Source organism: Mastacembelus armatus, chromosome 10, assembly GCF_900324485.2.
Source record: "Mastacembelus armatus chromosome 10, fMasArm1.2, whole genome shotgun sequence".
NCBI classification, from domain to species: Eukaryota; Metazoa; Chordata; class Actinopteri; order Synbranchiformes; family Mastacembelidae; genus Mastacembelus; species Mastacembelus armatus.
The window spans coordinates 11991687-12009130 of NC_046642.1; the positions used below are offsets into that span (position 1 = coordinate 11991687).

Below are 17444 nucleotides of genomic sequence, written 5' to 3' on the forward strand. Positions count from 1 at the left end.
TTTATTCCGGCTGCTGACTGCTGAATGACTGGCCCGTCTATAAACCTATGACAAACACCTGTATGAGAAGAGGAATTCAGTGTGCGCAGTCTTTACGGTAACGCCGCTCGCTGGCCCCGCCCTCTCTTTGATAGAAAACTCGGTGATGTCGCTTCGTCTTAAACGAGCTTGACCCAGAACCGGGGGACGCAGGGGAACACGGGAGAAAACACCGAAAAACGGAGTAGTCTGGGAGGAGACGAGACAGGCTTTCTGCAAGAAGGTGGGTAAATTTCATAAATGTTGGATAATATAACGAGGTCCGCGTTTCCCCCCTCACAGATAGTAGGTGCACTGCAGCGTTGGCAAGGAGTGGTCACATCATCGACAGACCAGCAACACGACTCTCCGAGGCTAATGTTAGCTAACAATGCTAACTCAAAGTTCATAATGTCAATGTACACCTGCATGCAGCGCACACTTTAATAATCGCGGTACAAAAACACTCAGTGCTGTCTAAATTAGCTGAGAGGGTCGTTTCGCCAACTCCAGCTCCTGTGGCTAATCGGGCTTTGCTATGCTAACGCTAGCCTACTTGTTGGCTATGTGGGTTATTGTGATGCTAACGGGGCAAGACAGCCAAACCAGGTCACACGGCTGCTGAGCGAGCGTTTTAGCCAACAGGGCTGATTTGATCACCAGCATTGTCATTTATCTGCGTTGTAGCGTTTGCAAAACCACCGAGTAACTTAATGCTCAAACGCGTGAGCCTTTTGTTCGTGTGAGTCCTTTTTTTTTAAACCAGCGTGTTTTTGTTGGTGCTACCAGCTCTGCTTCCTTTCTGCCCCAGATTGACGACAGCAAATCAGTTCAGGACTGTGGGATTTTGCTATTTAAGTATCGTTATAGCAGGGGGATGCTAACTAAGTGCTAGCGACTCCAGATGGTTCACAGCAAGGTCTGTTAGAGGTTTTGGAGATCATGAGGAAACACAAGCTGACATAACGTGACGGTCAGCCTGGTGTGCAGCACTGATTCAGGTCTGGCTTTGGTTCCCTACCCCTTCACATACACTGTGGTTTGACCTAGTTAACGTGGTTTTGGCGGATCGGAGCAGATAAGTACATTTCACCACGCTGACTCCAGAGAGGACAGTATAGTTTAAGGTTATCGGAAACCTCCATTAGTTGTTTAAATAGGCATTCTTGTGTAGATTGAGGCTGTTTAGAGGGTGGTGGTCCTGTAGTTGTAGTGTGTCACACGGGTTTATGGTGTTAACTTTGTCAGCCTGTGAACCTGTTGGGTGGGTCTTGTGTGAACTTGTTTTTAGTCGGGAAATGGCAGGGTGGGGATAACTGTCAGCCTTAGTGTGAGTGAACTAGTGGCTCTTTCCTTGTAAATACTGGTTTCATTAAGGGTCATATTGCATAGGTGAGTGCCTTCCCTGTTGCTTTTAGGGTTATCCTGGTTTATATTTACACAGTAGGTGTTTGGATATTGCTGGGTCTGGTCTGTAGTTGATTTAATGTGCTGCAGGTGCCACCACTAATAACACCATATGGGTCTTGTGAACACCCATGTATCAGCCTTTTGTGACTCCTACATACTTATACCCAAGTCATTGTTTGATTGTTGATGCATGCCCCCAAAGCCGACCACAGTTCTGTCTGCCCTCTGGAGGTGTGCAGGTTAATCCACAAAGGGCCTAACATGTGTGACTATGTCTGTGTGTGCATGTGTTAAGAGCTAAGTGGATTAGTGAGCTAAAGCTTCAATCCCATTACAAGCCGCGCTCATCTTAAACTAGCGCCAGTGGCGTCAGACTGACTTTTGAGCAAGCTGCAGCATTGGATATCTTGAGATGCATGAACAGATGTGCAATTTTGACAGAGAACGTCTTGTTTTAGTTTTGAATTTTTCTGCTGATGGCAGGTGTAGACGCTTATTGCCGAAACCAGTTTCATTAAACTGACAAAGGCCGTATTGTTGGCTACATATGTGTAGCATCACGGAGGTCTTTTGACAGGGTTGAATGAGTCATGCTGATTGATGGCTCCAGAATCAGATAGATAGAGATATGTGACTCGTGGTGTGTCAGGGCTTGATCATATGTTTAAGAAATGTGTGTGTTGCTGACCTCAACACACTGTGCTCGACATTTTGGCAGTTTTCTGCCATCATAGTGAAACATGACTTTTTCCTTTTTTTTCCCTTTTTCTGTGTTCTTGTTCTCACCTTTGGTAGATGGTAGAAATAGTGGGGTTTTTTTGTGGTACAGTATGTGAGTATTTCAACAAAGTTAATGCAGTGCTTTGAACGCAAAATTGTAGGATCAGCATATATGACAAAACTGGCTCATCCTTAATATATAAACGGTTTTTGTTTATGTACTGAAATTTCTTAAACAAACATGAATAAAAAAATATACTTTTTATAAAAATAAACAATCCTTCGGCCATCCATTTTCAGCATTAACTTCCGAAAGCTTGTGAAAGCAGAACTGTACCCTGTGGACTGAGAATAATATTAGAAAAATGGGAAGTGGTTTGTGGTCGTGTGATCGACTTGACCATGGGGGATTTTTATCGGAACCCTGATGGTTTGCTTCCTTCTACCATCAGGTATTGATGTGTAAATTGGGTAGACTTGCATGGTTTTGTGTACAAAGAGGAAAATGGTTTTTGGTAAGCCAAAATAGATTTTGCACCGCTTTACTCACCTCTAATATTGGATCCATAAGATCCTGTTTCTCAGGAAGTTGATAAGAGGGGAAAGGGGAGGGGAGTGGCAATGGGACAGCACTGATTGTTTTCATTGTTCAGCGAAACTCACTGCTGACTTTCAAGGCTAAAACTAACAGCTGTGAGAGAGATAGACAGGCAGGGGACAGAAGTCAGGAGCGTGTAGCCGACACACACCAACACAGATGCACGCACAATCAAAAGCACCCAGCCATGTCCTCCTCACTATCCAAGTCTTGTCACACTTGTGTTAATGTTCTCAGCTGCACAAATTTCTCATTGTTCTACAGCCTCCCAGACTGACAGCTGCAGATTCCCTCCTGGCTGTGGTTAAAGCACACAGACAGGATCACATTCCCAAGTACACTTGCCAAGAAATATCAGTTGCAGTTTATAATTCATCTTGTCTGAATGACAGTTGCGCTCATTAGTGAAATAAGATAGTGTGTCGTGTGCTAATAGTTATTTGCTGTGCCGGAGATAAGGGGTGAGACAGTGTTTATATGTGGAATCAAATTATGGAAAGCTGCCAGACAGGAAGAGGTTTGATTAGTTTTTGTTTTGCTGCGTTTGGGTCCTTGTGACCTGTAAACTTAACTTGAAGCGCAGCAACAAGTCTCTGAATGACCTGTGTGCCGCTGAGGTCATTTTACAGTGAATGAGTGGGTGGGCTTCTCTACTGAATTGGCAGGAGACAATGCTAGGAATGTTTAGCTTTTATCTTTTATTCAGCAGGTCTTTGCTTATCTCTACCCCTCCTCCCTCTTTGAATCCTTCTCACCCTCTTGTTCCCCTTCTGTCTTTTTCAGTGCCCATTTTAAACTTCTGTTTACAGCTCTCTGCCCATGTCTGCCTCTCTGTAGGGCATAATATCGGCCCTGTCCTCACTATGTCCATATATAGGCATGTGTGTTACAGGGCAGCAGTTTGTGATTTGGCCAGGTGGGAGGTTTTGCCTGTGGGGCGCCACAGTCACTGAGCAAAGGATAGTGTGTTAGTGTGTGTATGTGACATCATGTCTTCCTGTCTGTCAGCCTTAGCCAGCATGCAAATCCTGGTTATGGTTTGTACAAATTCCTTTGTCTTGTGAAATTCAATTCAGCCACTCCTTATTTTCTTATCAGGCCATCCCACTTTCCTCCCCTTTTTCCCACACTGGACACACCCCAAGCTGGGATTGTTTTTTTTTTTTTTTTAATATGCAAAGGTATATTAGTCATTCATTTGACATATAGGGGCAGACAGCTAAAGGATGTCGTAATAGTCTGTCGAAATGGTGATATCATGTGGTCTGATGCTGGTAAAAGTGTGACTCATTCCCCACCATCGCTCCACTTGAACTCACTGCACCTTTGCTTGTCTCTTTATTTGCACTTGTTAAAACTTTACCTGTCATGCACACAAACACCTGCTCTGTGAAGTGTTAATGCAGGTCCCACTGTGTTGCCCAAACTCCCAGCTCTGAGAAGTGTCTGTGCATGTCAGCTAGACAGAGAAAAATAGAGAAGCTGATATTTGGTCGTCCCTTCTCAATCTTGTCTAACTGGTCAGACGTGTGTGGAAATGCCTGGGTTTACTCACCTTTCAAGCCAGGTTTGATAGGGAGCTGGGCTGCTGCAGCAGTGGGTGTATCAAGAGATAAGAGGATCTGAGTCTGAACTTGTTTGGCTCTGATATAACAATGTCTCTCTTTGAGAGCATGGCCAAGATAACAAAGGGATGTGGGGGGGGTTGAGGGGATAAAAGGCAGTTCTGTTGACAGTAGCAGACCGACAGAGTTGGGCTAGGTGTAGATGAAGACTGATTTAGGAAGAAAAAGCTGAGGAAAAACAAAAAGGCAAGGTTGAGCAGCAGCAGCAGCAGCAGGAGGAGGAGGAGGAGATGGGTCGATAAGAGATAACATATGGTTCTTGAAAGATGTTACCCTCTTGAAAACTGTGGCCCAGAAAGAGCTGCACATTGGTCAACTTCCCGTAGCTAGCTACCGTATGCAGACCAAATGTTGAATAAATGCAGGGTGTGTCAAAAGCTGAAGCTAATGTGTCTCTCTCTTTGAATGTTTTTCTGCTCACAGAGCAAACACATCCCTGTTGACACACTTGTACTAGATTCTCACTATGATGCTGCTTTTCAAACAGAAGTGCCTTCACTAAAACATTTCTCCCTGTCTTCCCTCCACCTCTGTCTTTCTCTCTGCAGTCCACTTCTCTCTGTGTCTGGGCTCTGTAGTTTGGTGATCTTCTACACATGAGCAACTAGAACTCTGCCTCTGTCTTTGGCGTGATCTCTCACTTCTTCTACCAAACCACACCCACAGGTGAAGGTGTGTATATTTGACTTTTTTTTTAATGAGCTTTGAGAGTGTGTCTGTGCCGGTGTTTGTGTTCTGCTTTGTGTGCAGCTTTCTTGGACTGAGTGTCCGGTGTCATGGTGTTAAGTGTCCTCCAAAATGAAAAAGGTTGCGCCTCTTTGTATGAAGCAGGATTCGTCATCTCTGCCAGTTTTTCATAGACCATAAATTATGCTTTTAATGTACAAAATACTAAAGAAAGAAAAAATAAATGAAGACATAACCAGACATAGCAGAATTTTCTCTTAGCCACCTTAGGGTTTAAATTTGGGGGTTTCATTTTCAGTTCTTAATAATTAAAAAAAAGTTTCCTTTTAAAAGGAATTTTGCTTGTGGTGGTTCCTTCAGCACATCAGTGCCACTGTGCAGTCTACGCAATGCAGAGGATTTATTTCAAAATCTGTCTGTTTGCATTGAGGAAATATTTTCTGTTGTGGTATCTGAAAGGGTCAAAATTCCAGAGCCCTACCCCATACAGGCATTGAGTTGTAATAAGTTCATAGCGGATAGTGATATTGACAAATTCAATATTGCATTGACCACTTACACATACTGCTTAAAATATTTATGGTCGAAGCAATAACCAGGGTACATCAGGAGATTGCCTGCAAGTTTTTAAGAAGGCAACTTAGCATCTCTCAGCAACCATAATCTGTTTGCTATTCTCACTTATTAATCAGACTCAAAATCTGCATCCTCTGGATCTTGCTATACACTGTATGGAGAGGCGTGTCTGTTTTTGTAAACACCTGCTCCCTGGGCTGTAGCGTGTTTGAGGCTGTATGAATGTGTGTAACGCCCCCCCCCTCTCTCCCCCTTGGGGCTGTGTAGTGTGTATGGAGCAGTGTGAGAGCGCAGCGGCTCTGCTGGAGTCGGTCAGGGAGCAGGAGGTGCAGTTTGAACAGCTGACCCGGGCGCTGGAGGAGGAAAGGAGGAGAGTGGGCCTCCCTGCCGCCAGCCCCTCGGCCCTGGGTCGCCCCTTCCCTCACACACAGGTAACATTCCCCAACATCTCTGCCCAGAGTCTCTTGTAGGCGTCTACAGCTCCCATCTTTCACCGTCGCCACATGGATCATCAGTGTGTTCAGTGAATTCATGCATCATTTTCTCCCTTTTGACATCCATCCATAAAATCTTTCATTCTGTCTCCTCTCAACCACTTCTCAGACTGTGTTTATGTTTGTGCATCATTGCTGAATGTCTTTCTTCATTTACTGTATGTTTTTATCACATCTATCTGGTGGCCCATATCTGCAAACATATCAGCTCATACCTGCACTTTAGAACATGCCTGAGATGATGGTCATCAGACTATTCGCATGCTTTTAGTGTCACCCACCGGATGCACTCTGACACACATACATAAATCTTTTGTCATCCCCTGCTGAAGAATCTGTTATTTTTCTCTCTGTTTCAGCATGTTCTGTTTGCAATACAGTCATCTGTTGTGCATGTGCTGCATAGCCCTGCATCGAGTGGGGTTTACTATCATAATGATATTTTTTGTTTTTGTTTTCAGATAATTGTTCATTGAAATATTTCTGTTGTGCCTGCTGTTTCTTTTGCATGCAGTCATCACTCATATGGACATCCATGCAATTTTAAGCTCTGGGGTGAATTTATGTAATGAAATGAATCTTATTTGTTTCTTCTACAATTAATTTTTGTATAGCTTGTGTGTTTGGGTTATAATGATAATCTACAGTCAGACTATGCAAGTCTGTCTATCACAAGTTTCACCAACAATCAAAGCTGTGTTAAATAATGTGCTAGTTATTTTTGTCAACTGATGAATAAGAAAATGTCCATCACAATTTTCTTGGTTTTATTGCTTCATTTTATCCAAACAAGTATCTAAAACCTGAGCGTTTTTACTACCATAGAAGTTTAAGAAAACTGAGGTTTTTAATTTGCCAGAACTAAATAGGAGATTGCCCATCCATGCTAAAGCTGAGTTTACCTGTTCCTGGAAGGTGTTAAGACTCTTAACTCTGCTTTTATTTGATTGGGCAAGTTACTACAGTTGCCTTCTTGTCCCATTTTGTAGTCTACTGAAAGAACAATTAATGCAGAGCTCTTATCTTTATTCTTGGAGGTAACACAAAAGGACAGGGGTTGACATTTTAAGCACTTCTTTAAGCACTTGTACTTGGACTGTGGAGAATATTCGAACTTCATTCCCTAAATATTTTTCTCCCCTTGAGGACGTGTTGACATAGATATGACTTTGTTTTGTCTCTTTCATCCTTGGAAGCGACTTACTTGAATCCAGAGTTATGATGAAGGCTAAGAAAGCAGAGATTTGTGTTTTTTGGCCTTGAGCTGACTGTCCTTGTTTTATTTCTGATGTAGATATGTATGCTTTTGCCAGAACTGCTCTGAATGCATGACAGAGCTGTTTGTTAATGAGGCAGTATTATTGGAAGGACCGTCTGTGGAGGAAGTCTGTCTCTCTTTTTTGTAGAAGTACAGTCTGCATTTCCCTTTGCTTTTTAATAACGAGCCTGCCTCCTTGTGGACAGAGTACAGTATGATGTACTATTGATAGCAGTATGGGAGTCATAATATTGTTTTGTCTTATATTACTCATTAGTCTCACAGTAATCCTGAAACTGATAGTAACTGGGTGTGGGAATAGTTTCTGAGAAGGACTTTCAACACAGCCTAGTTATATACTGCACTCATGTCTGTTACACTGTGCATTGCTCATATCTGAGGCAGTTATGTTGCATTATAAGTATTACCCAGCGTTAGGTAGGAGGCTATACAGAGTGACAGAACTTGATTATGTAACAGAATGGAGCAGGAGGAAGTAGGGTGTGAGAATGAGTGGCTGAGCTCCAAAATATCCTCCTACAAGTCGGGCAGTGATTCACAGATCATAAATTGAATGGGACATAAACTGCAGGGACAGTTTGGTCAGCACTGAATGCGCTTCAGCAGCAGTAGTATCATCTGTATGGTTTGAGAGAAAGTAGACAGCACTGGCTACTGGGAATTCAGCCTCACTTGTATGACTGTTTTAATAAAATTGTTGCTTATCATCATGATATTTCTACACTATTTTTACAGTTGTCTCTCTCTTTCATCCTAGAACGGGTGTTTAGGGGATGCAGACATAGAACGGCTAAAACTGACTGACTCATACATAAACGGCACACAGGTATGTGTGAGTGTATAGTTACTTATGTGCAATTTTTTTTTTTTTTTTTTACATATCAACAATAAATGCCATTGATTTTTAGAAGAATGGCTGTGTGACATGTTTGTGCTATAGTACAGGATGGTGGACCCTGCACATGGCGCCCTAGATGAGAGCTACACCCCAGAGGATGACTCCCCGGAAGTACACTCTGTCTTTTCTGATGAGGGAACCACGCGACGGCTGGACAATGGGGTAAAGTGATATGACAAATGTTCCAGTTTCATTGGTATCATCAGATTTTCTTAAATTTCAAAATTGTCACAACCTATTGTAATGCATCACTTTCATGTCACTCTCCCTCAGATGAAGAAACCAATCTCCCGCACAGTTCTTCCCTCTGACTCAATGTCTATTGACGGGGGTTTGTTAGTGTCTGGTATGGGCGGCTACAGTGCCACTCTGGACCGTCCTTACAGACATGCAGGAGCAGGTGACTACCCCACGGCCACAGTACCCAGAAACTACCACTACGGCCCTGTAGGGGGTTACGACGAGTACCCCCGAGGCCCACCATCAGAGGCCTACACTAGTCTGAGCAGGGGCTCACACATGGATGAGCGCTACAGGTATAAGATCCGTTCATGAAGGAGCACTGTGAATCATTAGTGTGTTGCATTTATTGCATTGTTGTATATCAACTTTGTGTTTCAAAAAGGACCATAAATGCATGTTTTGTCAACATTTTAATAGTTTAAACCGGCATGTAAGCATTAAAACATGGGTGTATCATATCCATGTCTTTTATTTATTTATTCCTCTAAATTGCTTCTATTCACAGGCCAGTTGATGGCTACAGGACGCTGGACTCTGGTTACCGAGCACCAAGCCGCCAGCAGCTTGATCCTTATGCAGCACAGCCTCAGGTGAGCCGGGCAATGAGGGCCATGGGCTCAGCAATGGAGATGCGGTATGGCCATGGCCACTATGGTCTGGAGGATGACCAGCGCAGTGTGGGATATGATGACTACGGCATGGGGCCTCCACCAATGCACCCAGGGGGCTATGGTACCATGCCACGTCTGGGACCTGGCCCGGGGGGTGTGGACAGACGAAGACTCAGGTAAAACATAAAGAAGGTGCCATTGTTTTGACTATATGTGTGTGTTTGTATGTGCATGTATGTATGTATTCAATATAAGTCCAGTGTACTTTTTCTACTCTTAATCTGTAACTTTGAGATGTTAACATGAGATGCACCTAACAAATGCTGGTCGGTCTGGATGCTTCGACCATATTGTAGGAGCTGTGAGGATACTTTGGACGGAGACATTGCAGGAGTTGAGCCGTATGCCTGGAGCGTTCCAATGACAATGGAGAGGGGGAGCATGGCCTCACTGGACAGCACACTGAGAAAGGCTCCTCCAGCCTCATGGAGACAGCCGGAACTGCCGGAGGTCATCGCCATGTTGAACTACCGTCTGGACCCTGTAAAGACCAATGCTGCCGCCTTCCTCCAGCATCTCACATTCAAAAATGATAAGGTAAAATATGGTTTAAATTTAAATCCATCGATTTATATTATTATAGTGTCTTTCTTTTTATTTGAATTTTATGACCATCACACTAATTATATGTGCTCGTGTCTATAGGTTAAGTCAGAGGTCCGTCGCCTGAAGGGTATTCCAGCCTTGGTGTCACTGCTGGACCACCCCAGCAAGGACGTGCACCACTCGGCCTGTGGAGCACTGAAGAACATTTCATATGGACGAGACCCAGACAACAAGATCGCCATCAAAAACTGTGATGGTGTAACTACTCTGGTCAGGTTACTGAGGAAAACACACGACCAGGACCTAACTGACACTATCACAGGTATCAGTCATACAGTGTTTAGAATAATATAAGATGTAGTACTTTTTGTCATATGTTGTAGGCTTCCAAATATAACTTCAGCATTTTTATTGCATCATTAGTAACAGAGTTTGTTATAATGTCCCAGGAACCTTGTGGAACCTCTCATCCCACGATTCTGTGAAGATGGAGATTGTGGACCACGCCCTGCACGCCCTGGCTGATGAGGTAATTGTTCCACACTCGGGCTGGGAGCGAGGGAGCAATGGAGGAGAGGAAAGCTGTAAGCCACGCCATCTGGAGTGGGAGACCGCGCTGACCAACACGGCTGGCTGCCTTAGGTATGCAAGGAATGAATAGATGGAAACCAGAGAAAGTTGAGGGACTAACGGACTTATTTTGAGGAGAAAACATACAATTATGTGTTTAACTTCTACTCCTGTCCAACAGGAATGTGAGCTCAGAACGCAGCGAAGCCAGGCGAAAGCTGAGAGAATGCTCAGGATTGGTGGATTCACTCATGTACATTGTCCAATCACAGATCAACCGCAAAGATGTTGATAATAAGGTACATGTGCACTGGACATTTCTTACATATAAAAAGATTTTACCTTTGGTACTTTCACAGTTTTCTGAGACAAATATTTGATCATCTTGCCCCCTTTAATCCCTTCTTCCCATAGTTGGTGGAGAACTGTGTCTGCCTCTTGAGGAATTTGTCCTATCAGGTTCACCGCGAAGTCCCTGGCTGCGAACGCTTTGCAGAGACCACACAGCTCAACCAGGGGCCGGCCACCGCTAACAAAGGAGGTTGCTTTGGCTCTCGAAAGGGCAAAGGTCAGTATCAAACAGCTTTTACAGCCTAGTTAGGCTTTGTCAGAGTATTGCTGTTGAAAGATGTGTAGCTGCTTGGTGGGTTTGAGCTAGTGGTCTTGTTTTTCACACTCTACCACGATTTCCCTCTTTTCCTCCTCTCCCTTCTCCTTACTTCCTCCCAACTTTGTCCCTTCTTTCTTCCTACCCTCCTGCACTTCCTCCTTTCTCTCCACTGTGTTTAGATGAATGGTTTTCCAAAGGTAAGATTCTCCTCTTGGTTTCATGTGTATTCCTCTGCATCTCTAGACCACGCTGTCATCACCCATTTTACTAACATGGAGAAATCCTTCACCAGTGAAATAAGCCTGTCTCATCATGTTGAATTCACATGCAGTACATGGGCATGGTCACCCGATGTCACCCAAGCGTGATTGCATGCTCAGAATGCTTGTTCCACTGGTTGCATGGTTGCATTTTACAGTCTTTACAGTAAAGAGTGGAGGACTGAGGATAGCTAAATACTCATCTCAATCCTTTTAATCTTTTTTTGCTGCTCATTTGTTCTTGTTCTTCTCGTTTTTCCATGTTTTCTTGCTGCAGGAAAGAAGGATGGAGATGATGGAAGTGGAGATCAGGTTGATATTCCGAAGAGGACAACACCTGCCAAAGGTAAGCATGTCTCATTTCCTTTCAGACTTTTCTTAGGGTGTTTAGTTATGACTGCTAGACATAAACAGGTTTTCTGCGAAATTTTAAAATCCAAATTCCATTAGCTTCAAATGCAGCATATGATTTAGATTTCTAGTTACTGGACATAGCTTCATCAAATTTATTTTGCTGCTTTATGATTGATATGACTTTATGATTATTTCTATTCCACATTGCACAACTATAAAAGTATGACTGTTCTTCACTCTTTATTTTGAAACCTTTTTCCAATTTTAAGTTGTTCTGCCTCAGGCTGCATCTCTGCTGATCACAAAGTTTGAAGTTTGTCAAATTCATATTCTAAACTAACATCCCTCTGGTTCTGCTGCCTTCAGGTTATGAGCTGTTGTTCCAACCAGAGGTGGTTCGTGTTTACACATCACTGCTCAGAGAGAGCAAGAACCCCTCAGTGCTAGAGGCCGCTGCTGGTGCCATCCAGAACCTGTGTGCCGGCCGATGGACTGTTAGTACCATTCCCAAACACTCTTACTTAAATATATGTTTTTAAAAAATATGTATTATTGGTAGTGGGTTTTTTTTAGGTGAATGCTTAGATTTAAGTAAATTCAATCTCTCATTAACCAGTTTCTGAAGTTGCTGCAACAAAACTATCAATGTAAAAGAAAACTCATATGCTTGTTCTTTAGTATGGCCGGTATATTCGTGCCACTGTACGTCTAGAGAAGGGCCTTCCAATGATGGCAGAACTACTTGCTCATGGCAACGATCGTGTGGTCCGAGCAATGTCAGGAGCCTTGAGGAATCTCGCCATCGACAACCGCAACTGCGAATTGCTCGGTAAGAATACTAGTTTGTACAAAACTAGTAAGTTTGTGCATGTGCAGCTTTTGGAAAGTTGAATTATATTGTGTGTGTCTGTAGGTTTGCATGCTGTACCTCACCTTGTGGCCAACCTGCCTGGAGGCCAGAGTCAGTCTGGACGTGCTTTATCTGAGGAGACTGTGGTGTCTGTACTGAGCACACTGGCCGAGGTGCTAGGCAACAGTCTGGAGGCAGCAAAGACCCTCCGAACCTCTCAGGGCATTGAGAGGCTGGTGCTTATCAGCAAAGATGGGTAAGTGTCTTGTGTAAGGTTAGCTATGAATATGTATGTAAATAGTCTATTGAATATTATTGTATATACATCTGTATTGTATATTATTGTGAAAACTCTAAGCTAAACTGCACCTGAAGGTAACGCAAAAAGACTAATGCAGACATACTGTCTACCACAGCAAACGCTCAGATCGTGAGGTGCGTGGGGCAGGCCAGGTGCTGCAACTCATCTGGGCCCATAAAGAGCTGCGCCGGCCGCTAGAGAAAGATGGCTGGAAGAAGACGGACTTCATGGTCCACCTTAACCCCAGCAACACCACCAATGGCCCACACACCCGGGCTAATGGCACCTATGAAGACAGCACCACACCACTATTGGACAGAGGTCAGTGTGCAATAAACAAATATGCTCAAAATGGTTCTGATGAGATGTAAACCTAAATTTAATAAAATATTTACACTGTGTAAAAACGTGAGGGAGGTTTATTTTCTTTAAGTCTGACTTGTGATGTTATTTCCCTTCATCTTAGGTGAAAAGAGGGACATGATTCCACTAAATGACCTTGGCCCTGGTTAGTATGTGTATCATTTGAGCAAGACAAATTTACAGAAAGACTTTTTTTTAGGACGATCTCTGTAACTTATTTCCTTCTTCTCATATAACTTCAGAGGCCTACTCTACACTGGACCAGAGAGAGAGGAGACACACTTTGGACGAGACCACAGACACTTTACCGGTACCTTTTTAACATGTTCAAGCGCATTCAAATTATTGCTGTTCTAACTACACTAACCCCCTGATCTCCTGCACCAGGATGATTATTTCCTGATTTTAACCTGTTCCATTGGCAGTTTTAAACCTCACAAATACTGACAATTTTCTTTTCTCACGCTCACTTCCCCTCCCTCTTCTTTTCTTCTCTGGTGGTCTCTCAGCGAGGGGTGTATGGGGGCAGAAAGGGCTCTCTGCCTCTGTTGGACTCGTACGATGGTTAGCCCTCCCCCCTCCCCTCCTCCCCCCTTCTGCATGTAACAGCATGGTATGTCCAACTGACCTCCAGTCCTGCATGGACTCTATGAGCTCCTGTCCTTTTGTCTTTTTATAGCTTTAAACCTGCAGTAAAACCTGGTTAAGGTATATTGTACTGACAGTGTTCTATAGGACACCTTGATGTGACGTGTACGTGCTGGTATAGTATGCTGCGAGGTGCTCTTGTGCATTGTGATCCATATGTGGAGATGAACCTGAGGCTGATAATAGATTATTTAAACCCTCAGAATAAAAACTGTTTGTGAGGTAGTGCTGTCACAATACCAGGACCTTGACATTTGTTTATATAAAATATTATAAGCACTGTGGCACAACATCAAGGATCAATCTAGGGTTTTGTGTTTCTGCAGAGCATAACAGCAACATATGTGCTAGATTATATATCTGATTAATGCATTGGATGTTTTTGTTGTGTGTCCTGCTGTTAAATAACTTCATGTGACTTTATGGCGCTTCTGAGAATTAGGGTTAATCAGAAAAAAGCAAATCAATGATAATGGTTAATAATGGTACGGACAGAAATGCTTATAAACACCGTTAGGGAAGCAACAAACACTGTTGATTACTTATTACTTGTCTTTCAACATGTTGGTCAAAATGTTTTTGACATTCAACACTGATGTGAAAATTTTCACATTTCTTTTTGATTAATCTAAATCTCAGAATTTTCTCTGCTGTGTGGGCAGCCCAGACTTAGTGTTGTAAAAATTTATAGTTTTCAGTTCCTGCTCTTTAGATACACAAAAGAGGGTAACTTCTTCAAGGTTCTTAGAAATACAGAAAGGTTCCTCCAGTCCACGTACTTTATACTTTTGTGTTGTCATTAAATTTTAGTTCAGTGCAGCATAGGATGATTGTGGTTGGAATTTCATTTGTAATATTTTTATCAGGACCGTAAGTACTTTACAAGGAGTACATGAAGTACTGTGATTATATGTTACAAAATACCTGTTTTCTAAAGATTTCAAAGTATTCAAGTTAAATCTGGTTATTGTGACTTCTCTACTTTGCAATGTGCCATACTTATACCACATAAGTGTTTTCTCTTTAGTTATTGTGCAAATTGCCTGCATTTTATGTTTTGTCCTTTTTGTATTTTTATTTTAGCTTTTGTTTTGTTTTGTTTTGTTTTGTTTTGTTTAAATAATGAATTTTACTCTGTTCCTTCAGAAAAACTGATCGTGTGCATTACCCAGACTGGGCCCTGCCCGTCCTACCACTGCTACTGAGGAGAGAAGACCTAGATGCACATACTCTCTCCCTCTTGTCTCCCCCTTCCCCTTCCTGTTTGTCTCTCTGTGACCACACAGATGGAATCAGAAGATGAGGGTTAGCATCCAAAGAAAGTGGTTGTTACAGGCAAAATGTTTCATGCAACACACACATACACACCTACTTTCTACAAATTTATTCAAGTGTAGCAACAGAAATATATTCTGTTTAAATTATAATTATTCTGTAAAAGCAATCACCTTTGTTGACAATCATTTAATTCTGGTGTTGTCGTTCTGGTTTTTATTTTTCATGCTGTTGTCAACATTTTTTGGTCAGTTCTGTCATAGTTGACACGTTGCCGCCAACACCCACGTCCTAATGGTGAATTTGTACTTAGACTTCTATGTGGGGTATATACTGTATATATAAAGAAAATGGGATGACTGCATTAGTTTTGGCTCATTAATTTAAATTCCCTTCACTGGGACTGTTGGGAGGCTGAGACACGCAGACACACTGACGGCCGTCTTGTAGAGAATGTTTGTATAGGAGTTTTTTTCCTGTCTAGTTATTTTCTCTTCGTTGGGATGAGCACAGGTGTAGACAAGAAAGGGCAGGTGTGTGTGTGTGTGTGTGAGAGAGAGTGTGAATGTGTGAGTGAGAAAATGAATATGGACCTTTTAAACGTGTGTGGGAGGATGCGCACAGACCACACATTGACATTTTCACCCATCTACATTCTGTTTTTATCGTGTTCTTACCTGTGACAAAGGTTTTTTTTTTTTTTTTTTTTTATATATATAATGTACCAATGCCTGTGTTCAATACCTTAATTTAGTTTGTTTTTTTTCTCCTCTTCCCTTGTTTTTTTGTTTTTTGATATTCCTGTGTGGAATTAGCCAACCAGAGCAAAACAGCACATCAGACATCAAACTGAAAAGTGAAGTTGCAAACATACACTACTAAACCACTCATTATCTGAATACAGCTTCAGATAGCAATGTTGGCACTACTGTAAAAGATTCACACTATAGACATTACCTACTTTAGTTTTTCTTTAGTGTTTTTTTTATTATTATTTAGAAAGTAACAGACACTCTTGTCTTATTTTTCCAAAAACATCACTGCTTCCTGTTTTGAGTTATAGCCGTTTTACATGAAAATACTTAAATCTGGGAGACTTTTACACTCAGACTCAAGTTTAATGGATATTTTGGGGAGAGATACTGATGTTTCATTTAAGAGGTGAACCAACATTTTGGTCTATGACCCATTAACTTTTCACTTTTTTTTTTTTTTTTCTCCCGTTTGTTTCCATGTTGTATTTTATTTCGGGGTTTGTATGTGAGGTGATGAGTGATGGGTGAATTTTATGCAATTTGTTCTCATTTTAGTCCCAGTTTTATCAGTTGTTTTTTTTTTTTTTTTTTTTTTAATGCAAAAGAGACCAATCATCTTTGTTTTGTTTTTTTACTCTCCACACACATAGTATATTTGTACTGTTGCCTATCCATGTAAAATTATGATGTACCATTCATACCTGCCTTGGCTCTGAGAAATTGCTTTTTTTCAGTAAAGTATGTAACTGGTAATACTGTTGGTTTTTATAAATAAAGATCTTTTCTTAGACAAGATTTGATGATATGATTGTTGTGCCGGGAGGGAAGGGCGGCTGTCTAATTGCTGATGTGTCTAATGTCTAATTCAAGAAAGGCCATCTATCAGTCCAAGAAATTGCCTTCCCTTTGCTCTGGTTAAAGCAAAAGACAGATGCACAAACTTAACACTCTCTAATATGTCAGTCCCTAACATCAGTGTGCTTTGTAGTATTATTTATGTTTTTCTCGATTCTCTTAATTATTGAGGCTTATTATCCTTGAAGTTGTAGCTGTTGCCAGATCATGTTAAGTTCACAAACACATTCATCCTCTAAATTAAGACCCTTGTGCTGTGCTCAGTTAATTCATTTTTAACCATTGTGTGCACTATAGCAAAGCTAAAGCCTGTTAAGTGTTGACATTCTCAGCTTTGCTCTTGTCTCCAGTTACACACTGAGCCACATGCCAACGGGGAATAGCTGTCATGTACTTGTGTGTAAATTTGTCAGACCAGAGCCATGTCAAAAGAACACACAAGGCTCGTATGGGCATTTGAGAGTGTGCCGGTATTTCCAGTATGAAACACATCTGAAATGCGTCCTGCACAGATTGAGAAACAGCTGCGGGATCACGAGGGTAAATGCATGTCCAAGTGTGAAAGTTTGATATTAGTCAGGCTCAGCTGTGTAGAGTATCAGCATGTGACCCCCCCTACCAAATCACACAATATACTTCAATATAAATGTCAGTACTGTATCTCCTTATTGTCTACTTTTTGCTAATAGTTTCACTAATTCAAATAGAAAATTTCCAGTTGCCAGTGACTCATCTGAATTTCTCTTTCCTGGACAAGGACTGACAAACTCAAACAAAAAATGCAGATCTGAAATAGAAGTTTTAATCTTGAATTTAGGTGAGTTTTACCAATTCAATT

At 42.0% G+C, this 17444-nt stretch overlaps 1 protein-coding gene across 6 annotated transcripts; it reads left to right on the forward strand.

The window, feature by feature from the left end:
• Positions 1 to 122: 122 nt before the first annotated feature.
• LOC113144095 (catenin delta-1) lies at positions 123 to 15812 on the forward strand. Of its 6 annotated transcripts, XM_026329801.1 has the most exons (22): positions 123 to 262; positions 4920 to 5043; positions 5902 to 6065; positions 8165 to 8233; positions 8348 to 8467; positions 8579 to 8841; positions 9054 to 9335; positions 9516 to 9756; positions 9865 to 10087; positions 10215 to 10407; positions 10517 to 10634; positions 10750 to 10903; positions 11125 to 11142; positions 11483 to 11551; positions 11926 to 12053; positions 12238 to 12388; positions 12473 to 12665; positions 12826 to 13031; positions 13177 to 13218; positions 13316 to 13383; positions 13583 to 13686; positions 14868 to 15812. In XM_026329801.1, the coding sequence occupies exons 3-21, from the start codon at positions 5907 to 5909 to the stop codon at positions 13640 to 13642; spliced, it is 2757 nt and encodes a 918-aa protein (XP_026185586.1). In that variant the 5' UTR covers positions 123 to 262; positions 4920 to 5043; positions 5902 to 5906; the 3' UTR covers positions 13643 to 13686; positions 14868 to 15812. The 6 variants fall into 6 exon arrangements, with proteins under 6 accessions (XP_026185586.1, XP_026185589.1, XP_026185587.1 ...); XM_026329804.1 differs by lacking the exon at positions 13583 to 13686; XM_026329802.1 differs by lacking the exon at positions 11125 to 11142.
• Positions 15813 to 17444: the final 1632 nt, after the last annotated feature.

What these genes read in the sequence shown, in the direction of transcription:
- LOC113144095 (XM_026329800.1), top strand. Translation starts at nt 5,853, where the DNA reads ATGAATGTGTGTAACGCCCCCCCCCTCTCTCCCCCTTGGGGCTGTGTA. An exon ending in GTGGACAGACGAAGACTCAG is followed by an intron (nt 9,336 to 9,515) that starts GTAAAACATAAA and finishes ACCATATTGTAG; the next exon opens with GAGCTGTGAGGATACTTTGG. An exon ending in TCACATTCAAAAATGATAAG is followed by an intron (nt 9,757 to 9,864) that starts GTAAAATATGGT and finishes TCGTGTCTATAG; the next exon opens with GTTAAGTCAGAGGTCCGTCG.